Source organism: Mastacembelus armatus, chromosome 4, assembly GCF_900324485.2.
Source record: "Mastacembelus armatus chromosome 4, fMasArm1.2, whole genome shotgun sequence".
Taxonomy (NCBI): domain Eukaryota; kingdom Metazoa; phylum Chordata; class Actinopteri; order Synbranchiformes; family Mastacembelidae; genus Mastacembelus; species Mastacembelus armatus.
The window spans coordinates 1,371,853-1,399,488 of record NC_046636.1 but is presented as its reverse complement, the minus strand read 5'-3'; the positions used below and the strand labels follow the sequence as shown (position 1 = coordinate 1,399,488).

At 44.6% G+C, this 27,636-nt stretch overlaps 1 protein-coding gene across 1 annotated transcript in view; it reads right to left on the bottom strand.

Annotated features, from left to right (window-relative positions):
* The window catches only part of mast2 (microtubule associated serine/threonine kinase 2), a 125,926-nt gene that overhangs the window by 10,010 nt on the left and 88,280 nt on the right, over positions 1-27,636 (bottom strand). The window contains 17 exon segments of the mRNA XM_026322992.1: positions 1,586-1,695; positions 1,786-1,908; positions 2,097-2,198; positions 3,676-3,841; positions 4,058-4,190; positions 4,300-4,438; positions 4,516-4,724; positions 4,892-4,995; positions 5,198-5,265; positions 5,372-5,504; positions 6,997-7,098; positions 12,425-12,634; positions 13,185-13,260; positions 18,540-18,694; positions 19,382-19,460; positions 20,162-20,182; positions 21,887-21,962. Coding sequence (XP_026178777.1) covers positions 1,586-1,695; positions 1,786-1,908; positions 2,097-2,198; positions 3,676-3,841; positions 4,058-4,190; positions 4,300-4,438; positions 4,516-4,724; positions 4,892-4,995; positions 5,198-5,265; positions 5,372-5,504; positions 6,997-7,098; positions 12,425-12,634; positions 13,185-13,260; positions 18,540-18,694; positions 19,382-19,460; positions 20,162-20,182; positions 21,887-21,962 — 2,006 coding nt within the window.

The window sequence follows — 27,636 nt, the reverse complement described above, 5'->3', positions numbered from 1 at the left end:
CAAATAAAGTTCAGCTGTTCTAGTAGGCTTTTTCTGACATGTTTGTAGCCACGTCTTCCAGCACAAGCCATGGTCCACAGAGAGCTTCCAAAGCATCAGAGGGATCTCATTATTCAAAGATATCGGTCAGGTGAAGGCCGCAAAAGAATTTCCAAGCAATTAAATATTCCATGGAACACAGTGAAGACCGTCATCATCAAGTGGAGAAAATATGGCACAACAGTGACATTACCAAGAACAGGACGTCCGTCCAAAGTTGATGATAAGACGAGAAGAAAACTAGTCAGGGAGGCTGCCAAGAGGCCGACAGCAACACTGAAGGAGCCGCAGGAATTTCTGGCAAGTACTGGCTGTGTAGTACATGTGACAACAATCTCCCGTCTTCTTCATATGTCTGGGCTATGGGGTAGGGTGGCAAGACGGAAGCCTTATCTTACAAAGAAAAACATCCAAGCCCGGCTTAATTTTGCAAAAAGACATCTGAACTCTCCCAAACGCATGTGGGAAAATGTGTTATGGTCTGATGAAACCAAGGTTGAACTTTTTGGACATAATTCCAAAAGGTATTTTTGGCGCAAAAACAGCACTGCACATCACCAAAATAACACCATACCTACAGTGAAGCACGGTGGTGGCAGCATCATGCTTTGGGGCTGTTTTTCTTCAGCTGGAACTGGGGCCTTGGTCAGGGTGGAGGGAATTATGAACAGTTCCAAATACCAGTCAGTGTTGGCACAAAACCTTCGACCTTCTGTTAGAAAGCTTAAGATGAAGAGGAACTTCATCTTTCAGCATGACAATGATCCAAAGCACACGTCTAAATCAACAAAAGAATGGCTTCACCGGAATAAGATTGAGGCTTTGGACTGGCCCAGCCAGAGTCCAGACCTGAATCCCATCGAACATCTGTGGGGTGATCTGAAGAGGGCTGTGCACAGGAGATGCCCTCGCAATCTGTCAGATTTGGAGCGGTTTTGCAAAGAAGAGTGGGCAAATATGTCCACATCAAGATGTGCCACGCTGATGGCTCCTACCCAAAAAGACTGAGGGCTGTAATAAAAGCCAAAGGTGCTGCAACAAAGTATTAGTTTAAGGGTGTGCATATTTATGCAACCAGGTTATTTTAGGTTTTTTATTTTATATTTTTACCCTTTAAAGGTTTCAGTTTGTTTTTCAATTACATTGTACAGGTTATAGGTCACATTAAAGGTGGAAAAAGTTTTGAAATGATTTATCTTGCTGTCATTTTTTTACATCACGAAAATCTGGCATTTGAACAGGGGTGTGTAGACTTTTTATATCCACTGTATATATACTGGTCTCAAGTGCAGCTGGATTATATATTATTGATCTAATCACAGATATTAGTCAGCCTTTTTCAAAATCTAGAAAAGCTGTGAACTGTAGTCCTCATGTCCTCGGACACCTCATGTCCTCGGACACCTCATGTCCTCATGTCCTCGGACACCTCATGTCCTCATGTCCTCGGACACCTCATGTCCTCGGACACGTCATGTCCTCGGACATCTCATGTCCTCGGACACCTCATGTTTTGTGGAGTCAGATGAGGAGCATTAGTCTGTACCTTGCTGAAACGAGGCGAGCAGGAGGAGAACTGCCGAATCTCCACGTGTTCGTCATCATTCGTGTCGTCTTCCTCCTCTGAGTCCACGTGGTGGTACCGATCAGAGCGAGCTGGCACAGAGAGAGTTAGGTGAGAGTGGTTAGGTTGTGTGTTGATCCTCCGGCTGCTAACAGATGCGTATAAGTTAGGCAGAGACGTACTGTCGAAGTAGCTCGTGTCGTCCTCGGACTCCAGCTGGGGGATGAACTCGGCTTTCTGCCTCAGCAGGCCGTTCCAGTCCAGCTCTGTGAAGAACGGGTGCTGCTTCACCTCAAAGGCGCTTCCTGTGGAGATGAAGGAAAGGAGGAGAACGGGGGGGATGAAAAGTGAAGGAACAGAAGAAGAGGAAGCAGCGTGAGACAGGGAAGAAGAGACAATGATCAGATTTAACCAGCCTGGGCCAAACACACTGTAATACTGGAACCAAAAGAAGACAAAAGAAGGCGACTAAATAAAAGAATGTGTGTGTTACCTGTGCCCAGTCTCTCCAGAGGGTTTTGTCTCAGCAGCTTGGAGATGAGGTCCTGAGCCTCCTGAGGCAGAGCTTCGTCCTCCTCTGGCCAGATTATCTCATCTAACACCAACCACAAACACATGGACACACAGCGTCACCGCAAACACTGGACTTGTCTGGATTTAGTCGTAGGAGTAGTAGGGCTGAGCCCTCTGTCTAACGCACTGAATTAACACACAGTTAATTTACAAGACAAAAGACATCCCCACAAACAGCTTCTGAACGTGACGCCTAATGAAGAAGACAGAACTGCAGAGATCTGGGAAAACTTTGTGACTGTTAAATAAAGATCAGCCGACTGTTAGTTCAGATTATTCAATAAATCAATAATAACTAATAACTACTGTAAGTACAGCAGGACAAAGCTGAAGCAGCACATCTGTGACAGATGTTTACAACAAGCAGTTTGGGGAAGATTTGAGCTCTTGCATCAGTTTTCCAACTAAATCTAACAAATTAGTGTTGACACAAATTTTCAAAGTAAGAGCCTGAATTTTCATTTAATGCACTGGGCACCAGAGGCTTTTAGCTTCTCATCTGTTGAACCCATAACCATGTTCTCATCAATAAGCTGTTTCTCTGTGTACAGGGATATTTCTATAGCTGCTTTAAATCGCTTGTCTTATGTTGCAGCCATTGTTTTAGATTTAAACTCCACAGAGAGAATCCAGCTTTTGAAATTCACTGCGCCGCCTGATGCCCCTGACTGACGAACACCCTGCAGACAGATAGAAAGACAGGGAGGCCCTCACTCGTACTGCACTGCATCAATAAGGAGACAGACTCAGACAGTCATAAAAGAGACACGCAGAGATCAATACAGGTTTATGATCATTGACCCGTCCTTTCATCAGAGGGAACTCAAAGGAGAAAAAGCAGTGAAGTCGCCATCGATTTTATTCCATCTAAGTCAGGCCTGAGTCTCAGCCGCAGAGAAACCTGCTCACTGTGGAGGATTTTATCAGGTCTGCTCGCCCTCAGGCTGCAACGTGAAAAGTTCCCAATAAAACACAGGCATAACAACACCTTTACTGGAGAGCAGGCAGCAGACAACATTCATCTTTAAGTGTTTGATCCATATTGTAGGAACATTGTACCTTTTCCAGCCACTGGCAAAGGATAAGTTCAAGTTCAGTTTCAGTCTGTCATACGTGTTTTGGGTTTTTTGATAAAATGATATTTAGTGACTTCATTGTAAAGACAAAATCAAAGGATATTAAAAAGGTCTGAACGTCTGGTAAACACTGGACTGTTTAAAACTGTGTCCTGTCACATCCGACACCAGCACAGTGAAGTTCATCATGAAACTTCTGAAGCTGCAGCCATTAGTTTGAGGAGCAGGGTCTTATAAAACTGGATGACATGACTCGGTTAATGTTTTCTCAGAGACCAGCACTTTGACACAAAGCTGAGACTGGACTCTGATGTGTTGGCTCTAAAATATGATGCTGATATAAAAAGTTATAAAGAAACGAATCAGTGTGGTAGAAAAATGGCTTCAGGAGCGTGAGCCCGGTCCGCCAGGTGATCTACTCACCACTGATCACCTGACCAAACAGTTCCTCAGGTGTGTCTCCGAAGAAAGGAGCGCAGCCCACCAGAAACTCGTACAGGATGACTCCCATCGCCCACCAGTCCACCGGCTTCCCGTAGCCCTGACGGAGAATCACCTCTGGGGCGATGTACTCCGGAGTGCCACACACCTGAAGACGTGTCAACACAGACAGAAGAATTCAGGACCGGGACTAACCAGTTCTTCCATTTCCCAGTCACAGCTGGAGGAGGCACTAACTAGAGTGCATTTAAACTTTCCTGAGAACGCCTGCAGCTAAAAACACACATATACAGCTGCAGCTTTTAACTGTTGTCACATTTTATGGGAAAAACAACTACAGGCGGAAAAAGACTTGAGCCAGTACCTGCTTATCCAGGAACTCTCTGGTGTCTTTCTCTATGTGTCCCTCATACAGGTTCGTGGTCAAACTCATCAAACCGATCTTTGAGAGGCCGAAGTCCGTCAGTTTAATGTGTCCCATCGAAGTGATGAGAAGACTGCAGCACAGAAAGTGAAGCGTTGCTTAAAAAATGCAGATAACTGAGAAAAGCATTTACAAAATCAAGTTGTTGGTTTACAGCGACAAAGACCAAATATGTGTCTTACTTGTCTGGTTTGAGGTCTCTGTGTACGATGCCGTAATTGTGAAGATATTCCAGCGCGAGGACGGTCTCTGCAAAGTACATACGGGCCATATCGACGGGCAGGGCTCCGATATTCTTCAGCAGCGTGGCACAGTCTCCCCCTGCAGAGGACAGTGACATCAGGCCACACGGTACGGCTGGCACTGCTAACAAAACACCGTCTCAGAAACCATCTTACCCTCCACGTACTCCATCACCATGCACAGGTGCCTCCTGGTCTCAAAGGAGCAGAACATGGACACAACAAATGGGTTCTCAGCAAACGTCAGGATGTCTCGCTCCACAAAAGCCTGCTGGATCTGATTCCTCAGGATCAGGTTCTGCTTGTTGATCTTCTTCATGGCGAAGCGCTGCCGGGTCTCCTTGTGACGCACCAGAAACACAGCACTGCAAGAAACAGGAAACCAGGGGATAATTAGACGTTTAGGAGTGAGATGGTTTCCTTCAGTTCTTCTTCAGAGTATTTAAACTAATACTGCTGCATGGCTGTTGTCTGAGATGGAGCTGGCATGTATTAAAATCAGAACAACAGGATAAATTCCAGGACACAGCACCCATAGGCTCCGTTGCTGATGAGCTTGATGTTTTCAAAGTCTTCCTCTCGAGGCGTTTTGGTTTTAGTCTGTGGTGGTGCTGCTGGGACTGTGGTTCCTCGACTCTGCAAAACACACAGCAAAAAACAGAAACTGTTCACATCCAGTGATGAGGAAAATGTGAAAGTTATTCTGATCGATCAAGACAGAACAGCTTTGGTTCCTTAGATCATTACTGGTAATTATATTTCACATTTATTTGGATTTTCATAGACAAATATGGAGTGGATGATCACACTCCTATCTACATGGTGGTTATGTACTTACATCCACTGAGTCATCGGTCTCTGGGGTTTCTGGGTTCCCACTGTCGTAGCTGCTCAGCTGGGCCATTTCTGCAGAGACACAGGCTCAGTTACTGAGCAGAACCAGAACCAGAGACACAACACAACACCTGCTCTTATAAAGTCTCACTACACTTAAACTGTGAGATGGTTTTACCCTCCAGGGGGTCCCTGGTGAGGCCCAGCTGGCTGATGATGTATCTGGGGATGTCAGACTTGATGCCCTGGCCCTCCTTGGCATGGCCCTCTGCTGCCTCCAACAGGTGGTAAAACTCCTCAGGATCAAACTCCTGCAGGGGGGAGAGAAAGGGAGGCCAATAATATTTACACGTGTCCATCTGATTGTGTGGGTCAGGGGTTGATTCTTGTTGTACTTATATATTTATTTTGACAACTGTGATTATGTTTATGAAGTGAGTTACACAGCGTCTAACCAGACCTCAGGTCCATCCCTGGCCTTTTACTACCACACTGAAGAAAAACTGATTCAGGATGACTGAGTGAAGGATTTTAATGCTGCTGTTGTTTGAACAGAATCAAAATAAAAATACTTTGTCCTTCAAGGTTTTGTAAGTTTTAGTTCTGTCTGTATCTCAAAGTCCTTTTGGACTGTTGGATTTGAGGAAAAGGTCCTGAACGCAGCCTGATTCCATAGACGAGAACAACAAACACCAGTTTGCAGGTCGTGATGCTGGACCGCAGGATCTAACAGTCGAACAGCTCTCAGACCAGACGACAAGCTCTGCCTCTACATCAGCAGCAGCGTGAAGACGTGTCTGGACAACAATGTGTGTAAGGATGGAGTTCTGGTTTCTGCACCCCCAGTTTGACTCCAGGGTCCACAGGCACAGAGACCAGGGCTGCTACAAACACACAGAGCACAAAGCCCAGTCCCTGCACCCTCTTCTATCTCTGTGCTTCCATTTGTAAAATCCCATCTCGTCCGGTGTCACAGCTTCTGCTGTATGTGATTAGTCAAAGCTACAGTGTGAGCAGCAGGGCAGCCTCCTCCTCCTCCAATCCATCTCCTCCTCACCCTCCGCTGCCCCTCCAATTATCCCTCTGTCTTCGTCTCTTCTCCCTGCCTGGCTCATTTTTAGGCTCCCTTACGGTTGGCTTCACCTGTTTGGCCCCAGATTTTCACCGTTTTCACCCAAACCGATGGAGCTCTGCGTGGGAGAAGTGTGATTGTAATGAGGGGGTGGAGAAATTATCTCTGCACTTCACATATGAAGTGCTGCCCTGCTGCTGAGAGGTGTTAATGTGTGTGCACGTACATTAAACTGATTTAAAGTTCTCAGAGGAAGTCCATAAATGAACTGCAGTACTGGAATCAGTTCACACTGAGGAGCAGGATCCTCCAAACAGTTCGTTAACCAGGCGTGGAGTCGAGCTGTGCTGCATGGAAACGCTGTTCCACTTAATCCTTCACAGCCGTCGGGACCTAATTTACTTCGTAATGTGATTAAAACTGACCAGGACAAAACTGGTTGAAACATTTAAGAGAACAGGACCAGACATGTTCTGCACACATGATAAAACTAGATGTGGCTCCTAAATACACAGTTCCAAGTATCTTTGTCTTAGATCACTGGTTTAAAAGTACGATGGGAAAATATCTGTTATATAGTTGTTTGTATTATACTTACTCCTTCACCACACTGTACTTTTACAATGAAACATTATGTATATTAACACAGAAACCACAATCTCATTAAATATAGGAACTGTGAGTTCACGATGCAGGAGGCTGCAGTCACATGACGACAGATGTTCTCTTACCAGGCACTCCAGGAGGCGCGCAGGCCGGGCGATGATGATCATCAGCTTCTTGACGAGTTGTGTGACGAAGGTAACCTCCATGCTCTCTGAGCGCTCGTGAGCCTGGACACAGAGCAGCAGGGTTAGCTCAGGACCGCAAGAAGATTCTTGGCCTTTGATTTTGATATTTATTGTGAAATGTAAAACAAAATTGTTGTACCACACAGTAAAACTTGTTGTCGGCCAAAGACATTTATTATTGATAATTGTACTTTAAATAATTAATCTCCTGTTTTCGTATATGACCTTGAAGCTGTGCAGAAAAGTGTATTGTGTCTGTCCTTCACAAACATGGCAGAACGAGAACAGCGGACGGTGGAGTCGGTCCCCCGGTTACACCTGGGAGGTAATCGAAATCAGAACGACCTGCGCCTCGCTCCCTGATATCCACCGTGAAATGTCTGCCAGTGTGGAGACAGAGCAATTTACCCAGCAATCCACTGTAACTGACTGGAAACGCATCAGGAGCAAACACTGATCCCGCGAAGAAATTGGGTGGGAGTGTGTGTGTGTGTGGAAAGTGGAACCTGTAACGCAGGTGTCAAACAGAGAGGAGGTGGTTAGTCATAAACAAAGTGTGTGTGTCTGTGTGTGGGTGTTGGTTGGGAGTCGTGCTGATGGACACAGGAGGCCCCGGGGCCCAGACCCCCTCTGAATAATTTATAACTGTAATGAAACACGGAGCGGGGGGTGTATGTGTACAGCGTGTGAATATTAAGTATGTATTGGTGTGTGTATTCGTGAGCGTGAAGGAGACAGAACGTGTGTGAGCTGATCGTACAGGCTGCACGCTCCCACTGTGCGGCGGCTAATTAACCAATCAGAGTGTGGGAGACGGACTGGATGTTTCCTCTGCAGGTCTGGTCCTTGTGTGTACTCGACACAGACGATCTGCGTCTCCCTGTGATTTAATCTGCAGCCTGATATTTTTCGCTTATGTGGTTTTTCAATCAAACAAATATGAGTAAGAAGTGTGACATTGTTTCTTCTTCTATTGTGTCTTAACGATTTATTTTTGTGACGTGAGATTTTTTGAATTGTGTCCTTATATTTAGACAAATTAAACTGTGACTCGATGAAGTTATAAACCTGTTTTAAATAAAAGGTGCACCAGATATAACCAACTATGGAACATCTGATTGGTTTATGTTACACATGAACGGGACTGAGGTGACATCATCATCAAGACGTTTCCACCTGAGTCTAAAAGCCAATTAAAACCAGAGGTTGGCAGCTGTATGTGACACATGACCAGAACCGAGTTAGAGCTCTGTCTGAGCCCCCAGGTGACCCCCAGGACTCTGAAGGGGTCTCCAAGGGTTCCAGCAGAGGATGGCCTGGATGCAGGTTGTCATAGCAACCACCCGGCAGGTCACTAAGGGCCCATGACAGGGATGGATGAGCGAGCAGGAGCGAGGGCGAGTGGTGGAGGTGAAGAGAGACGGGAAGGAGGGGTGTGGGGGGAAAGGTGGAGGAGAGATAAAAGTCAAGATCAGGAGCAGAGGAGGAGACGGAGGAGAGGTGAGTCGGCCTCCTGCGAGTTCTGTAATGGGGTCATGACACCAGGAGAGGAGAGAACGGATGGATGAATAACGCAACAGATAAATGAGGAGGACAAAAGCAAAGGACGGAGACATGTCAGGACCAGAGAGAGAGAGGGCACTGACAAAAAGTCACCGACTGGAGAAACAGTTTTGTAGACAGAAAAATAAAATGGGATTTATAACCCACTAACTCAAAGCTGAATTTCTCAAATGACAATTTCTAGACTCACACACAGGCTTTTCTTTTCTGCCTCTGCAGGAGTTAAAGGGACATTTCACCCAAATCACTGACTCTGTATTTGACAGTAATTTTAGAAGTTTTTAAAATATCAGTGTCAGTGTTTTCAACAACCCACGAATGTGATTAACTTCCACAAAACTGCTGAGGAACCTGGGAAATGAACCCAGGGTTGGTGATCAATCATCAATCAATCAAATTATTTACATTTATTGAGAGACTTGGCTTCAGTTGTTTATGTCGAGATACAATTGATTCATATTGTCTCTATTGCACTAGTCCTGTAAACCCAATGTGATGAAACAGGTGTTTCATTAACAAAACCAGCCAAAAACATTCACGTGTTATTTTATCTAAAAACAATTATGTAACAGCATTTACAGAAAATGAATGAATTATATCCCCTTATTTACTGATATCATGGTATAAACATCCTGTGATACTAGAGTTTGCTCATGTCATCCATACATGAAACTAAACCTATTTATATGTTGTTTATGTTTCTATCCTGTAATATGTTTCTTTATTTCTTTATTTTTGGGTGAAAGGACCCTTTAAACTGGATGAAAACAATGACAAAGACCCAGTGTTTGTCACAGTACAGCCAATGATGGGTTCACCTGAGCGTACAGGTAAACTCAGCTCAATACTGTTAGTTACAAACAGAACGGAGAGCAGTGAACGCAACACGGCCCCAGGTCCTTCAACGGGTGTATGAAGTGAATTAACACTATAGCATTGGCTAGTACTTACACATAAACACAGTGTGAAGTATATTATATGGTTACCATATTACTGAAGTACTACAGAAAATATAAACTATGTAATTTATCACACTGACAATAAATGAACAGCTACAGTTCACTCATTACAACAATATTGAATCATTGATGCATCTGCCGACACTTTACCAAAAGGCCACACACCTGAACACGCTGCTCCTGCAGTTTCCTATAAAACCTGAGTTTAACACACAGTGGTCAGTTTATTAGGAACACCAACTTAAAACTGAATCAGTCTAATCCAGGAGTCCTGCAGGAAATCCCCCTTCTAGAAGTTTGTCTTCATCTGGTGATGATTTTGTTCTTTGTGTTACAGCAGCCGACTAGAACTCAACTGACAGGTGTTTGTGTGATTCTGTCCACCCCCTTTACTTCAGGGAAAATAAACGAATCAAATGTTCAGCTCAAACTGATCGTCCAGGTGAATGAACATCTGTGAAATGGTCAGAACACAAACAGGGGTTCCTAATAAACTGACCTGGTCCGACACAGGGGTTCCTAATAAACTGACTCGGTCTGACACAGGGGTTCCTAATAAACTGACTCGGTCTGACACAGGGGTTCCTAATAAACTGACTCGGTCCGACACGGGTTCCTAATAAACCCACTGGGTCTGGCACAGGGGTTCCTAACAGGGGTTCCTAATAAACCGACTGGGTATGAAGTTCCAGTGTGCCACTAAAACTTGACCAAATCGAACCAAAATTGACTCAACTGCAAAGTCTGCGTCAGGCTCCTCCTCCCAGCTGTGAGTGAACACCTTCCACTCACTCCTCCTCATCACCTCCTCCAGCACCTCCTCCTCCTCCTCCAGCCTCCTCTGCCACGAGACGCGAGACATGTCTCCTCCACAAAAACGAAACCACCGAAATAACGAAGGATTTCCATAAACAACGCAGGCAGGGAGGCTGTTTGCTCACGGCCTCATGCTCCTCTCTCCTCTGTGGGTCTGCCGCCGCGCAAACAAAACATCAAAACAAACCAAAAAACGCCTAATGCCGATTAATCGGTGAAGTCATCATCCACCGCACTGCAGCTTTGGCGTGTGGAGCGTCTCCAGATGTGTTCGAGTTCCTCACACCCTCCAAAAGCTTTCGAAAAGGCTTGATGCCCGTACATCCTCCTCCCCCTGTACGAAGCCCCGGCCAATCGGAAGCAGAGGAATGCCCGGACTTCCCGCCCATCCCAAAACCCGCTGCATGCACCTCCCTCACCCCTCCTGTTCGTCTGGGAGAGTCATCTGTCAGCCCCCAGTGACTGCTGGAGTGTGAAATTAAAATCGAGGAAGATATGTGTGTGTGTGTGTGTGTGTGCGCGTGCGTGCTCGCCTGAACGTATGTGTGTGTATGTGTCTATGATGATAGAGTGTGTGTGTGTGTGTCCCAGTGGAATAGAAGGTCAATACGAGGCCAGTGGGAGCCATAATGTTACCCCCCCCCCCGCAAAACTGAGCTAATAGAGATGTCACCACTGCCACACACATGTGATTATGTCTCAGTTTGCACATAAAAACACGAAACTGTCCCAAACAGCCACATGAGGCGTGTGTGTCATTAAGAAATGAACAGCAGGTGTGTGTGTGTGTGTGTGTGTGTGTGTGTCTGTGTGTGTGAAGGAATGTGTGAGCGCTGAGGGAGGGGCCACAGTCTTTGTGCCTCCATATGACACATGGCGGCTGTAGCCAGGATGAGTGAACGTCGCCGTGAGTTGTTCCTCAGGAAAGCAAACATGACTGAGACGTCTTCATCAGACGTCTTCATCAGACGTCTTCATCAGACGTCCACGACAGAACTTCCATATTTGGTTTGACAAAATTTAAACGTTTGTTTTGGAGTTTTCTCTGGGGTTTGGTGCTTACGGCAGCTGGCACAGTCACTTAGTTGTCTGTTTATTTATCTATGATTTGTTGTTCCATATAAAGTAAAAACTGATTTATTATTATTAATATTTTTAGAATGAAAATCTGCTCTTATTAAATTATATTGAGTAGTTTTATGCTCAGCAGATGTGTTTTAGACACAGGATCCTACCTATGAATTAATTACATATGAATAATACAATAATAATAATTACAGAATGCCTTTCATAAGGAATCTGAAATAAAGATGGAAGTCTAATTTTAATCCGGATCATCTCCTAAAACATCAAGATGTGTCTCAGTTTACTTTTTACCATAATGTACTTCACAGAGTATTTATTAAATATGTACTAAGAGTTTTGGGGACGAGCACAGGTGGAACCAAAGACGTCATTAGTGTCTACAGCCCCTGCACCTGTTCCAGGACCTGAAGCGTCACAACACTGGCTAAACAAAACCAGATCTGAGCTATTTTCTGTTTCGACAAATGATGTGGACAAAACTGACTGTGGCTTCATCTGTTTGGCACCTGCTTCAAATGAATCTGTCTGATATTACCAGCTGACTCACCATCAAAGCTCCAGACTGTTTAATTTGAGGTTTTCTTCCTTGAATGTTTCTCTGAACGGTTGATTTAAAGCTTTGTGTTCCTAGTGGGAAACACTTTGTGTTGACAGGATGGTCATAAATAAAGTTTGCAAGAGGCATTAAAATTTTTACCTTTTAAAAATGTATCTTGACTCTTTAAATTTGTTATACTGAGGTACATAATAGTTTTCTTTCTTTTATAGCTTTACATTGCTGCTCTGTATTTTTGTGAGAGGTTCTATATTTTTACAGTTGAGTATAATTGAGTTGCAACTGAATTTACGTCTCACACGTCGACGTTTTGGTTTGTGAGAGAACTAGTGACCTGGCAGTAAAAGCTGCTTTTTGCAGGGCAGTCAATAAAGTGTAACCGACTTACATCTTGCAGCAGCTTCTCCAGGTTCTCCTGGAGCTCGTAGAAGTAGCGGGAGGTGATGAGGCCCTCTCGGCTTTTCTCCAGGCAGTCTCTGGACAGCTCTATCAGCTGATGGTGGATGAAGCTCAGGACCCCGTCGGCCAGCGGGCAGACCTTCTCTGGGGCCGAGGAGGAGAGCAGCTCAGCCAGTCGCTCCTCCATCTGAGCCGTCGCCTGAGGGGAGGGAAGCGGGGGGTGGGGGGTGGGATGAGTCACAGAAGAGGTGCGCACACACCGGACACACTAAAGACTGCATGTGCACAGGATAATGTCATATATCAGAGCAATTCCCTTCAAATCAAATAGTCATTTAAAAAGAGGATTTGGGAGAAATGTGTGTCTGACACATATAACAATAATACAATACAATAATACAATATTCACACAGAAATGCAAACTGGGAACTTTTGTGGAACCTGCTTCACAACATTAAAGAGAAGTGAGTGTTTCTGGTTCTGTTTCAACTGAGGTCAGATATTGGTCTAAACCTAGACCTCGATCTAAATACGCTTGTTCTGGGGTGGATCAACAAACAACACGTACAACGTAAAATCCTTTTTTTTCTGGGAGCTGATTTTTGTGCCCTGCCTCTCCCTTCTACACATCTACTTCATCCTACGTGTGTGTGTGTGTGTGTGTGTGTGTGTGTGTGTGTGTGTGTGTGTGTGTGTGTGTGTGTGTGTGTGTGTGTGTGTGTGTGTGTGTGTGTGTGTGCAGTACAAACCTTGGGGAACCTCTCCTTGTACACATGGTTCATCATCACAATCTCGTGGTCAAAGGAGACAGGCGAGCGCCCGGGGCTGAAACACAACAGACAAACACAGATGAGTGTTTTTATCATCAAATAAATTATTTTTATAAAATACTGTTTGAGGTTTGAGGTCAGCCCTCAGTTCTTATGTGCTGTGAATCAAAATATATGAAAAATCCACAGACACACATTGTTTTGCTTTTTGTCTTGTGAAAATCTGAAATTTTTCCATTGACTCAGTTGGAGAAAGTGAAATCACTGAGACATGAGCTGAGCCACAGGTGACAGTCAAGGATTTAAGGTGACACCAACCATCCTAACCTGTTTACCTGCATTACCTGCCTTTATGTTCACGGAGCGGCAGGTTTATAGGCTGCTGAATGACTGTTGATACAAAACCATGAAAAATACTATGATCCACAACAAGCTGCAGATATGTAGGTTTATACACACACACACACACACACACACACACACACACACAGGACCCTGGGGTCATCATCACATGTGTGTCTGCAGTGGTGTAAACTGAAGACCATGACAACCTCTGGACTCACTTGGCTGCACACACAGAATAGCACAAAGGTAAGACCACTGGAGACCTGCAGACCGATGGGCAGCGTGTGTGTGTGTGTGTGTGTGTGTGTGTGTGTGTCGTCAGTAATAAATTGGAGCTGTCCACTCCTCAGCCGAGTGTCCGTCAGTTCTCGGGGGTTTTCATGACCTGACAGTGATGCCTCCTTCAGTCCGTATCAGCTCCAACAGAATATAAATCCACCTCCTGTCAGTGGACTCTATTTTCTGTCTATTTCCCTCCCCCAGGGACTCATCTCTCTTCTGACTCTATCAGGAATAACCCCCCACCCCCGAATCCTTTCTCTACAGTAAGACAAAATAGCGACAGCAGCCATCTCCTTGACCTTTCTGTCTCACTTTCAGGGGAATAGGGGGTGATGACAGGTGATAGACAGTGTGTATTTGTGTGCACGTGCGTATGTGTGTCTGCGTGAGCACAAGTCAGGGAGGAGAAATTTCATTCCAAGCAATTTTAGGCTTTGTTAGCCTGTTGTATTATTCATTCCATCCACTTATGACTGTAAATATTGCAGCTGCAATCTTGCTATTTGGTACACAGGAGAATGATTTCCACATTAATACTTGTTTTTTTCTCCATTCTGTCCTAAAATCATATTTTCATTGAAAATCGACAAACATCAGCTGAGCTTTTCAAAACTTAAAAAAAACTTTACTCCTTTAATGAGTCAGATTAAGTTTCTGCCACATAAAACATACCGACAATCACTTATACACTCAGGGGTTTGACTAACAAAGGACCGGAACATCATCATTAATGAGCCAAACTGATCAGCAGTGTGTTTCTGACATCATCAAATGTTTTATCTTCAGTTTCATTTTCACTATATATATTCACATTGAATCGTTAGAACAGTATTAAAGTATTAAAAAGATAATAAAGAGTATACATTCACTGGAATTAAGAGTGAACAAAACAACAGTAGCACTAAAATAGCAAAGAAATAAAATGACTAAACACATTTTTATAGACTGAGGGCATGTTAGAGGAAAATATGAATCCAGATGCCTTTGTTTGTATGAGTCAATGAGGTGCACGCACACACACACGCGCTCACACACACACGTGACTGGTGTGATGAGGTAATGCTCTAACTCATCCATTGGCAGCTCAAGTCCAATTACCAGCTTAATAGGAATGAGACCAGCATGAATGTGACATATGAGCTAAACGTCATGGAGGCTGTTTATCATCATGGACGTACACACACACATATACACACACACACACACATATATACACACACACACACACATATATACACACACACACACACATATATACACACACACACACACCTTTTGTTTTAACCTGCTTCATTTGTTGTTAGCGTTCATTTAATATTATTCACAGTGGAGGACATGCAGCGTCATAAGGGAATGAAACAATGCAATGATTCTGATGTTACAATATATTCCATGTATTTTATTATGTTTTATGTTTGGGTTTAAGTTTTAGGGCTGATTCAACTTACAAAGAAGCTGCAAGCTGAAGTTATTTCACTCATTTTGCTCAACCGTCACCAAACATTAAGATTTTGTGCACATTGAAAACCCTCCAGTGGGTTAAAGGACACGTCCTCCCCCTGTCTGCTTTTCTCACCTGAAACATCTGCAGAATCTTAAGTTTTGTTGGCAGCAGCTTAACACAGACCAACAAAAAACATTTCCTTTCTTTCTAATTTAGGTGAACTGACCCTTTATTAAACAAAGCCAGCCTTAACTGTTCCTCACCCCCGACTATCGCTGGTGTACGTCAGTCACTCGGAGCTCTGACACGCTCAGCTTTAAAGCTCTCCTTTGGTGCCCGTGTTTCTTGGAAAAGAAAAATCAATCAAAACCGGGCCGGCTGTGCCACCGGGCTCAGTGAGTAAAGGTTAGCCTTGAAAGAGATGGATTCAGTGCCAGAGGCTGTTATGTTCATTCTTTAATTTTCACAGAATATCTTCTTCTTCTCCCTGTGTTATTCTTCTTGTCTGTTCGTGGCTCTGAGCGCCTGAGCCTTTATTAAAATAAAGCTCCTGTTCAGAGCGAGCTGCAGCGGAGGTCGGAGTGAAATCCCTGGGATGAAGCACACAAAGAACCCAGACAAAGGCTAATTAGAACATGGCTATATTTCTGCTGTAATGGGAAATAAAATTTTCCCTGTGGCCATGCCCGGAAAAAACGGCTGCCATTATTATGAAAAACGACCTTGGAAACAGTAAAGTTGTGGGAGAATTTTCACTTTTAGAGTTGGACTACAAGTTGAAAGTTGGGCCTGTGAAAAGAGCGAAAATATCTGAGAGATGGAAGATAAAATGCGTTTCAGCCTCTGGCTGTTTTATAAAACCGGATAATTAAAATATTGGTGGGAAACTGTTTTCTTTTCGCTTCAGCTAAGTGGTGATGTCACATGTGACTGAAGGCACTCAAAATGCAAACGAGCCTATTGGTGGAGAGGGTAATTGAAGTAAATCAGACGAGACAGCGAATCAGATGGTGGTGGTGAGGTGGGTGTGGAGAGAGAGAGGCTGGAGAAAATGGGAGCGACGGTGTGTGTGTGTGTGCGTGTGTGTGTGTGTGAGAGAGAGAGAGAAAAATAACATTGGTGCTTCACAACTGAGGCGGGCGACTCGGGAAATGAGAGGCCTAATTGGCCGTGACAGAGAGCCAGGCAGAGCAGAGATGAGGTAGATGTGGACGAGGTGTGTGTGCGTGTGTGTGCGTGTGTGTGTGTGTGTGTGTGTGTTCAACGCCTCAGCATCCTGTGATGAGATTCATGATTCGAGTGAAAACAGTGAAAACATCCCGTGAAACCCCAGTGAAGATACTTTGGTAACATCTGGAGAGAGAACCAGATGTTCGGGCCTGTTCTGTAAACCAGTACATCAGATTTTATTTTGGTAAGACAGCTCTGTTTCCTGATCCGCTCTCATTTTAACACCTTTCCTAACGGATTCTGCATCCAGTCTCTAATTCCAGTCCCTTCTCTGCTGCTGATGGATTGTTAAGCTTCTGTCAGTGAAGGTCAACCTGTGCAGGAAAACTGACAAAGTAGAAATGACTGGACTAACATTAGTGCAACCTGGTCCTTTGTATTTACGGAGCTGGGTCCATCAAACCATTTTAAAACTGCTGAACTCTGCAGACTTTGCTCCACCACCAGTTTTATGCCTCCTCAAATGTCACAGAGCCTCAAACCCTAAATAACACACTGTTATTTATCGACCAACTGTTGATTTTATGAACATAAATACGTGACCAGCTAAGGGGAGACGTGCTGGGGATTTAATATTTAGACAAGACTCCTGGTTCTGTGGCAGCTTGTTTAACACTGATACATAAAATATGAAGGAGAATATGTTTGCTTCATACAACATGTGTAGAAATATGGAAATGCAGTGTGAGCAGTTCTCCAGAGCTGAAGCCAATGAGGTGTCTGTGAAAACTATCCATCAACTTCTTTACAGGCTGTAACTCAGCTGTGATGGATGGGTCGGGTTTGTACAGGACAGAGTGACAGATTGCACCGTGACACAAAAAGCAGGAGGAGCAACAAAAAAAAAGGCTAGAAAGAGCTGAAAAGAAATAAAAATTAGAGATGAACAAAGAAACTGCTAAATGAAGAAAAGGGCGAGTGTCATCCCTCATGGCAGCCTCATAAAATTAGCATATAATTATACTCTGCACCTCATTTCCATTTGTTCACTCACATCTTGTCTCGTCCTTCCTCCTCCTCCTGGGTCCAATCATCATCATCATCATCACCATCATCATCGTCGTCATCTCTCCTCTCACCCACTTCATTTCCCTTTCTGCTCCATATTGCCTGTCCCAGCCTCCACAAATCTTTGTGCCACATCTGTAGATTTTCTCTGTCTGCTCTCTTACTTTCTCTCTCTCCTGGTTATTTATCTGCACTTACCGTCGAGCTGCAGGCGGCTCATTAAGAGCTTTTTAATGATGCTCACAGCTACCAGGCCTCCACTGAGGCTCATTCACCCCGACCACAGGGGGTGACCGTGGGCCACAGCCCGAACACTTTCCAAAGTCACCTCCATGTGAAACAACTTCCTCACAGTCTCCTTCACCTCTGTAATAACAGCATTTTGACCAAACAATCTCTGACCAAACTGGAATATTTTAGAACATCCCTTTGTGTTTTTATGGTTTTATCTATTCCATTTTCCATTTTCCACAGACAGCGGTTATATAAGGACACAGGTGACGCTGGATTACCTGAGATGGCTGCTGCACACACACACACACAAAGCCTGACATCAATCAGCAAACACAGTGGGATCCTAATCAGACACACACCAAGCGGCTCAGGTTCACCCCCTTTCATCTCAGAGCATGAAAGAATTCAATCTCGGAGATAAGCGGAGATAACACTAGGACAAAATCTGCTGAGAAGAGATGGAGGCGAAGCACCAAGTGTGAGAGAAGGGAGACAAAACAACAATGAGAAGTCAGAAAAGTAGAAGGAGGGATGTCAGAGGCAGCCACAGGCTGAGGACAGCTCCCTGAAGACCTGCAAGTGTGCAAGTGCATCTACAAGTGTTCATATGAGATGTTCTTACAACGATGATGGGACGACAGCCTGCTTTTAGTTTGTCAGAGCAGCTGTGGTCAACATCTGGGGCTTGTAGATGTGCCTAAATGATTTGGAATGATCAGTCGTGCTGGATGCTGCTGTGTCTGTAAAATAAAAGTGATCGTGTGACCGTAGAAAAGCCTCGGAGCTCCTACCTAAGGCTGCGGGAGCGAGGCCTCATGGCGGGGGAGCGGCGTCCCTCCTCGTCCGTGATGCTCTCGGAGCTGAAGTGCTTGGTGAGGAAGTGCAGCTCGTCCGGTGTGGGCTGGAAGGGCAGCTGGTGCAGTTTCTCCTGAGATGAACAGGAGGACTGTGAGAGGAGGAGCACAGAGGGAGCACAGATTACAACCAGCACTGGAGCTACTGCGGGTGACGCCGGAGCTGGACCAGGACGAGGACTAGTCAGGGCCCAGTTTGTCTATTCTGTAAGCGGAGGAAACTGGAAGCTATTGTGTGTTAGGCTGGGGGCTACTCAACAACCACCACCTTTAGTTTGGAGCTTCACCCAACAAATAGAAGTAAGAGGCACTTTAGTGACGTGACTCGTAAATTTAGTTTTATCTGAATCTCCTGATTCTCAACCAACGTCCATCATTTACCAGCTAATCACGTCCTTTATACCGAACAAGTCATTTATCTGTGCTAATAATGGTGAGAGGGACCCAGTCCTCTGTTGGACCAGTTAGACAGCAGGTATGTGAGTCTGAAGCAGCCTGAGACTCATTCTACAGCACACCAGGTATTTATATGAAGGGAGATGGAGAATCAGCAGGAGGTAAAGGAGAGGAAGAAGGATTAGTCCTGCTGGACTGCTGATAAGGAGGGGAAAAGGGGGAGCTGATGTCCACTTGAGGACACTGTAGAGGGAAAACGGGGAGAAAAAGGTTTGTGCTGCAGCAGAGGGTTTGTTTATCTCTGGGCCTTTTGGGATCCATACTCTGTTATAAGCTACGTACAAATTCCATGCACACACATGAAGCATAGTAAAGCTATTCACCGAGACAGTGGAGCTGGGAGTGTTGGTGCCATATCCAGAGGAGGGCAGCGAGGCCAGGGACCAGCGTCTGCCATCAGTCCTGGAGAGAGAGTAAAGGGATGAAGACAACGGGAACAAACCAAATGTATGTTTTAATAGTCAAACATGCTTCCCAGAGCAGGCGCATGAAGGAGATGCAGCACCAGCACAGACAGCAACAGGGTGATTCAGTTGAAGGAGGGAAAAGACAAACACAAGGGTCACATGGAGTCAAAGGTTCAGGCGAAGCCATGAGGATAATCCAGCATGATGGAGTCCACAGCCGACAGCCAGTCTGACTGCCGCCACCTTCCCTACAAGTTCTCAGTTCCCTCCTCCAAATCCCAGGACACACCCACGTGTTTGACTCACTTCCCTGCCCTGTCAGTGACGCTCAGCTCCAGCCTCATGGAGTAGATCCATTCACTGCTGGTTCGGGTCTGGATGTGGGAGTTACTGACAATTTCAACATACAGAACATCCTCAGGCTTACACCTTCAGGAGCAACAAGAATTTAACCAAGCATTTCTCAACATTTTGTGACCCTCTTCTCCTCCAGTGATCAGAGAGTTTCTGTGTTGGAGAAGCCTGTCTCCTGTTCAGACCTCAGTCCTGTTTAAGCCTGATTATTGTACAGAAAGTTCGGCAGAAGAAGAGGTGACCCTGCAAGCTACAGGTGAGGGTGTCATTCAGAGTGTGTGCTCAGCCATGCAGGACGGAGCGCAGGGAGAGGAAGGAGAAGGGTCAAAGAGTCAGAGTTACCTGTCAGCCCTGTGTCCGTGACTGTGAGGGAGACAAGACAGGGGTTTTCTTTTTATTGCTGTCAGTCTCACACACACAAATGTGCAAACACACACACACACACACACACACTGCCCACCCAGACATCAGTGTCGGAGCTGAGCAGCTGCAGGGTTTTCCACCACAGGTGAAAGACTCAGGATGTTTTGGAGACTCATCCTGTTCCATATGAAATAACTAACTGGCTCATCACTATGATCCTGCAGCTGTTCTGAGCCACACAGTGTCCACACACAGTCCACACACACACAGTCCACACACACAGTCCACACACACAGTCCACACACACAGTCCACACACAGTCCACACACACACAGTCCACACACAGTCCACACACACACAGTCCACACACACACAGTCCACACACACACAGTCCACACACACACAGTCCACACACACACAGTCCACACACACAGTCCACACACAGTCCACACACACACAGTCCACACACACACAGTCCACACACACACAGTCCACACACACACAGTCCACACAGTCCACACACAGTCCACACACACACAGTCCACACACACACAGTCCACACACACACAGTCCACACACGTATTACACACATGTTTGTTAACATTTGCTCAGAGAAACAACTCCTCCTCAGGACTGAGGGTCGGGGGCTGTAAAATGACATTTTAACACAGGTAATTTTTTCCCCCATTTTAGAAAGAAGCACTTTCGAAAACCTCAGTGTTTATACAATTTTAATGAAAAGCAATAATGTCACTGATTTAGGGAGGAAGAAGAAAAGCAGAGAAACAAAGATATGACCACAGCACTGCTGCAAACGGCTTTGTCTTATTTCTCGTGATGGTTTGAGATGTTTGTGGAAATGATCCAACCTTTAACTGACAAACAGAGGCAGCCACGGTGGATCTGTCATACCGAGCTCCACCACACGGTGACGCTGTTGTCACAGTGTGCAGCTGCAGGGCTGAGGTCAGCAGCCGGGCGAGCAGGGATTTCCAATTCAAATCATCATTAATGCTGTTTTTGGCTGCTGCACTACAGCACAGCTGCCACACAGTGTCTGGTGATGGTGTCATGGAAATAACCGGCGGCTCGGTCTGACAGAAAGAATCACCATGATCTTAATGAGGATTTAAGAGGCGGGTTTGCTGAGAATTTCTTTGACGCCTCATCAAATTTATGTTGACCTCGGATTTAAAATCACACAGGTAACACGCACACGGAAATCTGACTGAAATCCAGACACACACACCGTCTCCCCTCCCTCAGCAGCTGCTGTGTGTGCCGAGAGCCCGGACAGATAAGAGGTTTAATAATCCTGGTTTGAGTGACGGCCGCGGCCTGATCATCTGCCTCCTGATCAGCAGCACCGAGGCCACCGAGCTGTGTCACAGCTTTTCAAACACGGCGGCAGTAAAAGCTCATCTGTTCAGCCACAGTTTATTTAATATTTACTGTACAGTTCAGCTTGTTGAAGGACAGACAAGAACAGCCTGTGTATCATCTGAAACTTTACCATTATGTCTGAGACTGAACTCCAATATTGACACTAGAGGGTGAAAATAGGAGCATGAGAAAATGAGAAAAGTGATCTTAATCAGGCACAACCTCTGACACTACCATCATTACAATCCAGTTTTTTGCATGATTCACCGATTGTGTTTTCCAGGTGTGTCCCACAATTATCGATGGGTGTGTGTTTCTCACCTGCGTGCAGGAACGAAAGAGAAGTGTGCAGCTGTGTTGGGGGAGAAGTTGCGGGGGCTGTCCAGTGGGCTGGTACCTGAGACAGACAACACACAGGAGAAAGAGTCAGAGAAGAGCAAACTGTGATTATCAGGCTTCATGTCACAGGAGCAAACTCAGAAACAAGCTGCTTTGAAACAAATGAACTACAGTTCAGAGCTTATTTTATTATTTGTCAGCTTCATGATGATCTGCAGACTTTTAGTGCAGTGAGCTGCTCAGTGACAGACACATTAGAGTGAAAGGGACTGTGTGCAAAAGAAAAATAAAGAAGTAAAATTAGTTATTCTGGGAGAGTAAGGTTCTAGAAAGAGAGACCTTAGTGTTTTCTGTCCCAGCTGAACCTTTTAAAATCCTGGATGGGCATGAACCGCTCTGGGCTGAAATAGGTTCCTTAATAAAAGTGAAAGCTAAAAGACTACAGCTATAAACACCAAAGAAGAAAAGCGGCCTTTGACTCCTAAACCACATTTCAGTGAAAAAAAAAAAAAAGCTCCACATTAATTCACAGAAACCTGACAAACAGTCTGACACCAGTTCTTCTCAGATCCTGGGTCTGTTCTGGAAGAGATTTACCCTCAGACAAACCAAAAAACACAGATGTTTTCTCACTTCGAGGTGCAACAGTCTCTGTCTGCCTGGCTGTGTGAAACAACCCTGACAAACTGAAAGGTAAATGAGAAAATAACAGGCCGCTGTGTGAAAGCTGAGGCGTGTGGTTTGTCCTGCTTGTTCCTTCAGCCTCCCTCCAGTTTCCATCTTCTTTCTGCCCTCAATAAGAAAAGGGCAGAATGAGAGAAGAGGAATGAAAATGGGGGATTTATGGAGAGAAGGGAGGAGTTTCACGTGATGAGGATGGATTAAATTGCAAGAGACAAAAATAAGAGAAAGGCCGTGAAAAGGCACAGAGAGAGTTTGATGGAGCGTCTCATTAAGTGAACGGCAGCTCACGGGACGGAGGAGGTTGGAGAGACAGGAGGTCAGACTAATGTGTCCCCGCTGTCTGTGGAGAGGAGACGTGGATTCAGACAAAAGAGCTGATCAAACCCACTGCTATAATAAACTGACAACAAACAGATGCAGAAACAAAAAGGTCAGCATGAGAGAGGGTTGGAATATGGAAATGGAAGAATATGGACAGAAAGATAAAAAAAGTCTTTTTCCATGTCCTGTGTTAATAGTGAGCTGAACCTAAATTTACAATTTTACTTTCATTAATTTAAAAACACATTATTCCCCTGACGACCCCTGAGTTCATGTTGGATACTGCTGCTAACACCTGCTGACTGACATTTCCAAAGAATCTGACAATCAGTGATGTTGAGACGTGTCACTGAGGTCGACACACCTGTAGAAGCTGCTGTCACTTATGATAAGATAAGATAAGAAAACCTTTATTTGTCCCACAATGGGGAAACTGCATTGTTGCAACAGCAAAGTACAAGTACACAGCAGAGTGTGAGATAAATAAGAAATTAAAAATATAAAAAATACTAAGTGGAATAAAACTATAAAGCTACAGAAACTATAAGTGTGTACAGTATATGGACATCTATGGATGGATAAATAAATACCAGGTAAAGTGACCACAGTATATTGCACTGATGTGATCCACCTTATAACACAGGATGGAACATGATCACAGCAGATGGATGCAGGATTAATTATAATCACATTAATTAACATCTCTATGCACAAAATGAATCGTCTACTGATGAACCGACAGAAAAAAGTTGATCCTCTTTCAAATAAAGCTGAGATCATTAATAATGAGTATGAATGTCCTGCACACAAAGCACAGGGATACCAGCGTCAGTGTGTAACTAATAATTCAGCGAGGCCCGGTGATGGATGGGAGAGGAACGGCTGGCGGCCTCAGAAACAGGAGCAGAGTTGAAATAGTTGGACATTTCCACATCAATTATACATTTTCCTCAGCAGCAGGTCTGGACGGAGCCGAGAGTCGAACGGTAATAGCAGCTTTTGCTTTCTGTCAGATGGGACTTTCCGTCTGCAGCTGCAGTGCAGAACATGCACATACTCGAATGAACACATGGTGTTAGTCAAACAGACGCTTGTTAGTGTCTATCACACACGTGTGAAACGTCTTGGACGTGGTTTTCTGTGTGTGTGTGTGTGTGTGTGTGTAGAAGCTGCATTTAAGGGACACACTGGGGCTGTTAGCAGTCAGTGGACCGCCCCCCTCATGGCCACCACATGTCAGTGTGGACCATTAGCCTGTCTGAGGCCTTTACACGCAGAGGAATCTGTGTACAATCAAAACTACACACAGCGGTGATGTGTAACTGCTCTGTGCGTGTGTGTGTGTGTGCTGGATGTTTGGAGCGTCTTGCTTGTATTTGCATGATAATATGTTCATGCCCCAGGGTGTGTGATGTGAGCTTTATGTTTGCCCGGCTTCTGGGACGTACTGCCAAGTGTTTTCAGAAAACACCAAATATCCTCCGGTTTTAGCTTCTTCAGCGTGAGGATCAGCCGCCTGTAAACAAAAATAAGTTATAATTTATTTTAAAACTATAGCTTGATGAGTTTCATCATATTGAAGGTCCAAAACTAAATGTTTTGGGGTCATGAAGAGTTTCCAGTGGAAACACCTTATAAAAGAGGACCAAAGGTGGGTTGGTTATCTTCCAGCTAATATCTTCTGTCAGCTGTAAAAAACAAAGACTTCAGCATGTGCTTGTTAGGAATAAGAGAGATGCTTTGAGATGCCTTTAGCTAATAATAATAAGTGCAAACAAGCTGTAAACAAAGATGGCTGAAGTGAAGCCAAAGCTGATTTCTGTCACTTTAGTCTGATCCTATCACACCGATTTATGTACGTGTGTCCTTTTTGTGATCAGTCTGTTCTGATCATGTATAAAAACAGGTGGATTTCAGATGATTAATACTGTGGATCCTGTGCAGACCCTGGATGGAAAATGGTTTTTGGCAGCTGCTGTTCTGACATTTGTTTGGTTCATGTTTGCACAATGGCAGAAAGTGGTGATGACACAGTCTGTGTTTGATATCCATCGTATGTCTTAGCTTCAGGTTGTGTGTCATGCAGGACTCGGAACCCAAGCGCACAGACCTTCCCTGACCTGGCACTAGAAAACCAGTTTGTCTCGCAACACCACGGTGACGTGATGTCCTCAGGGTCCAGAGGGACTTTCAGTATCCTGGCTGGTTACAGAAACATCAGATCACTTTTTAAATACATTTGAATAATACTTTCTGCCTCTTGTCAGGAAAACAAGCACTATATTCAGACGAAATAATGAATCCCAGTGAAATGTAAATCGCAGCGGAGGCTACCAGGTAGGCAGTCTGATCACAACAGGTATGAAGGAGCTTTACTGTCACATTTTTAGAAGGTTTTGTGCTGCAAACGGCAGAGACAGTGACCTACTTTTGCAAGAAAGATAGCAGAATATGAGCTACATGCAAATGTAATATCTGCTTTGTGCCTCTTCAGTCTCGCTGCCTCTCCAGGGACAGTGAGGTTGGGATAACAAAATACAGCTATAATTGAGGAGGGGGCGGGAAGAAAGAAAAAAAACTTTTATTTTCTCCAGACTCTGTGACAAGAAACTGAGCGAGAGAAAAGCCCGAATCCCTGCCGTCTCTCTTTCTGCGCGTCATTACAATTACAAAGACAAGTGGTGGATTGTCTGACAGAATTCATCAGAAGTCGGCGCACACAGAGCTGCCAATCAACATCTGACCTTTACCAAATATCAGCCCGTCAGCCAGGAGGGGACCGCAAAGTTCAGGGTGGAGACGGAGAAGATGTAGTGAGAAGTAAAAGACACCGGAGGAAACGGAGGAGGATGAGGGGGGGGAGTAGATGTTGTGGTGAACGAGAAGGGAGAAAAAGGAGACAGTTGAAGAGGTGATGAGAGAGGACAGGAGGGATTTATGCAGACTTTCAAGATTTAATAAAAGTCATTTTTGGAGAGGACTGGTCCTCATCAGCCCCGCAGGATATTAGAATCTCCATTTGATTAGCAGTTAATGGCTGGATGATTGAAACCATGATGAAATTCATGATAAGAGCCAGAGTGAGAGCAGGAGGAAAAAAGCAATCTTCCACATATAAAGATGGAATGAAGGAAAGCTTTAATTGCCTCCAGTGTTGCATATTAATCAGTGAAATGAGAGCCAACAGTAAAATATTGCAGCCTTTAATCGACCACAGAAGGTTTCTGTGGAGATAATAACAAACTCAGCATAAGGTTGAAATGTCACTTAAGCTTTTGTTCAAAGATTTCAGCCTAAACAGAACATCAGACGAAGAAGCAGGTGGCTCCCAAGCAACAGGAGAGACAATGGAAACCAGGAACATTAATTAGTGATATTTAATTAGCGGTATTTGTTTCCTCTGCAGGGTCTAGGACAGAAAACACAGGACTGCGACGCCGAACACGAGACTGGTGGCAGTGTTACCATGGCAACACAGCATCCACAGCAGTCTGGTGGATGGAGATGCAGAGAGAGCAGGAAGGAGAGAGAGAAGAAGAGAGGGAGGACGGAGCAGAGGAAAGAGTATTACTCATGGCATACTCAGGCTGCAATCAACTGTTTTTATTTTTGATTCATTTAATATTAAGTCAATGAAACGGCAAAGATATAAAAATCCCATCACAGCTTCTCTGAGCCCAAAGCGACGTCTTTAAACGAGCTCAACAGACTTTAAATTTACACTGGAGTCCAGGAAATTTGTGACAAATGGATAATAATGGACACATGTTTTCATCCCTCTCAGCCACCAGCCAGTCTGTACTTTATCACGACGTTCATCTGCCTCTCAGGTTGGGGTCTAAGGCACTTTGAGACTGTTTCTTTGAGACTGAACATGGGATGTGGACAGATCAGGTTTTACAGCACGTTTAGGTGAACGCTAGAAAATCCATGTAATAGAAATGTGAAGGTGCCATATTTATGCTAAATACTCATTCCACCACAGAAACCCTAATGACCGGTGAAACCTGACTATCTGTTAATTCAGTCCAAGCCATTTTTCTGAGGTTCAGTCTGGAATCAGTTCCTCATTTATTGATCCCATATATTCTATATATTCCACATATTCTTAGACCTGTTTGAGGTGTTCCTCCAGTCAGTGGGCACCACTACTTAAATTATGTCTTTATTTTTAACACTCCTGCACAGCACCACCCACTGTTGATCCTTACAACACTGTCAATATGTGAAATGGGAACAGCCTTGATGATGTTTTTCTTTAGCTGATATTACTGATAAGGCAGCAGGACTATTTGTATTTTATTCAGAGTTTGTTCAAACAGAAATATCTTTTTTTAAACATCTAGTTTTAGTCGGATGTGGCCGAAGAATATCCAAGCTTGATGTAAACACACTGCTTGGTTTCTATAGGACACAGCAGAGGTCACAACTATTTTGCTCTTAAGAAACTGGACTAGTGATGTTTTGACAGGCAGTGAGCATCAATAGGTTTAAGTGTAATCGGACACACACACTCTCACACACAGCAGAGTGTGTGTGCCATATCCCATTCAGTCACTGTCACTAATCCATTTTTATTCTGCCTTTCCTCGCTCGCTCTCGCTCGCTCCCCATCAGTCGCCATCAATCAGTGTCTGCTACTTTTCTATCTCGCTGTCTTTACATGTCATGGGTGGAGGGGGCGGAGCGGGACAGTTGCAGGAGGTGGATTTGGGGGTTTAGTGTGC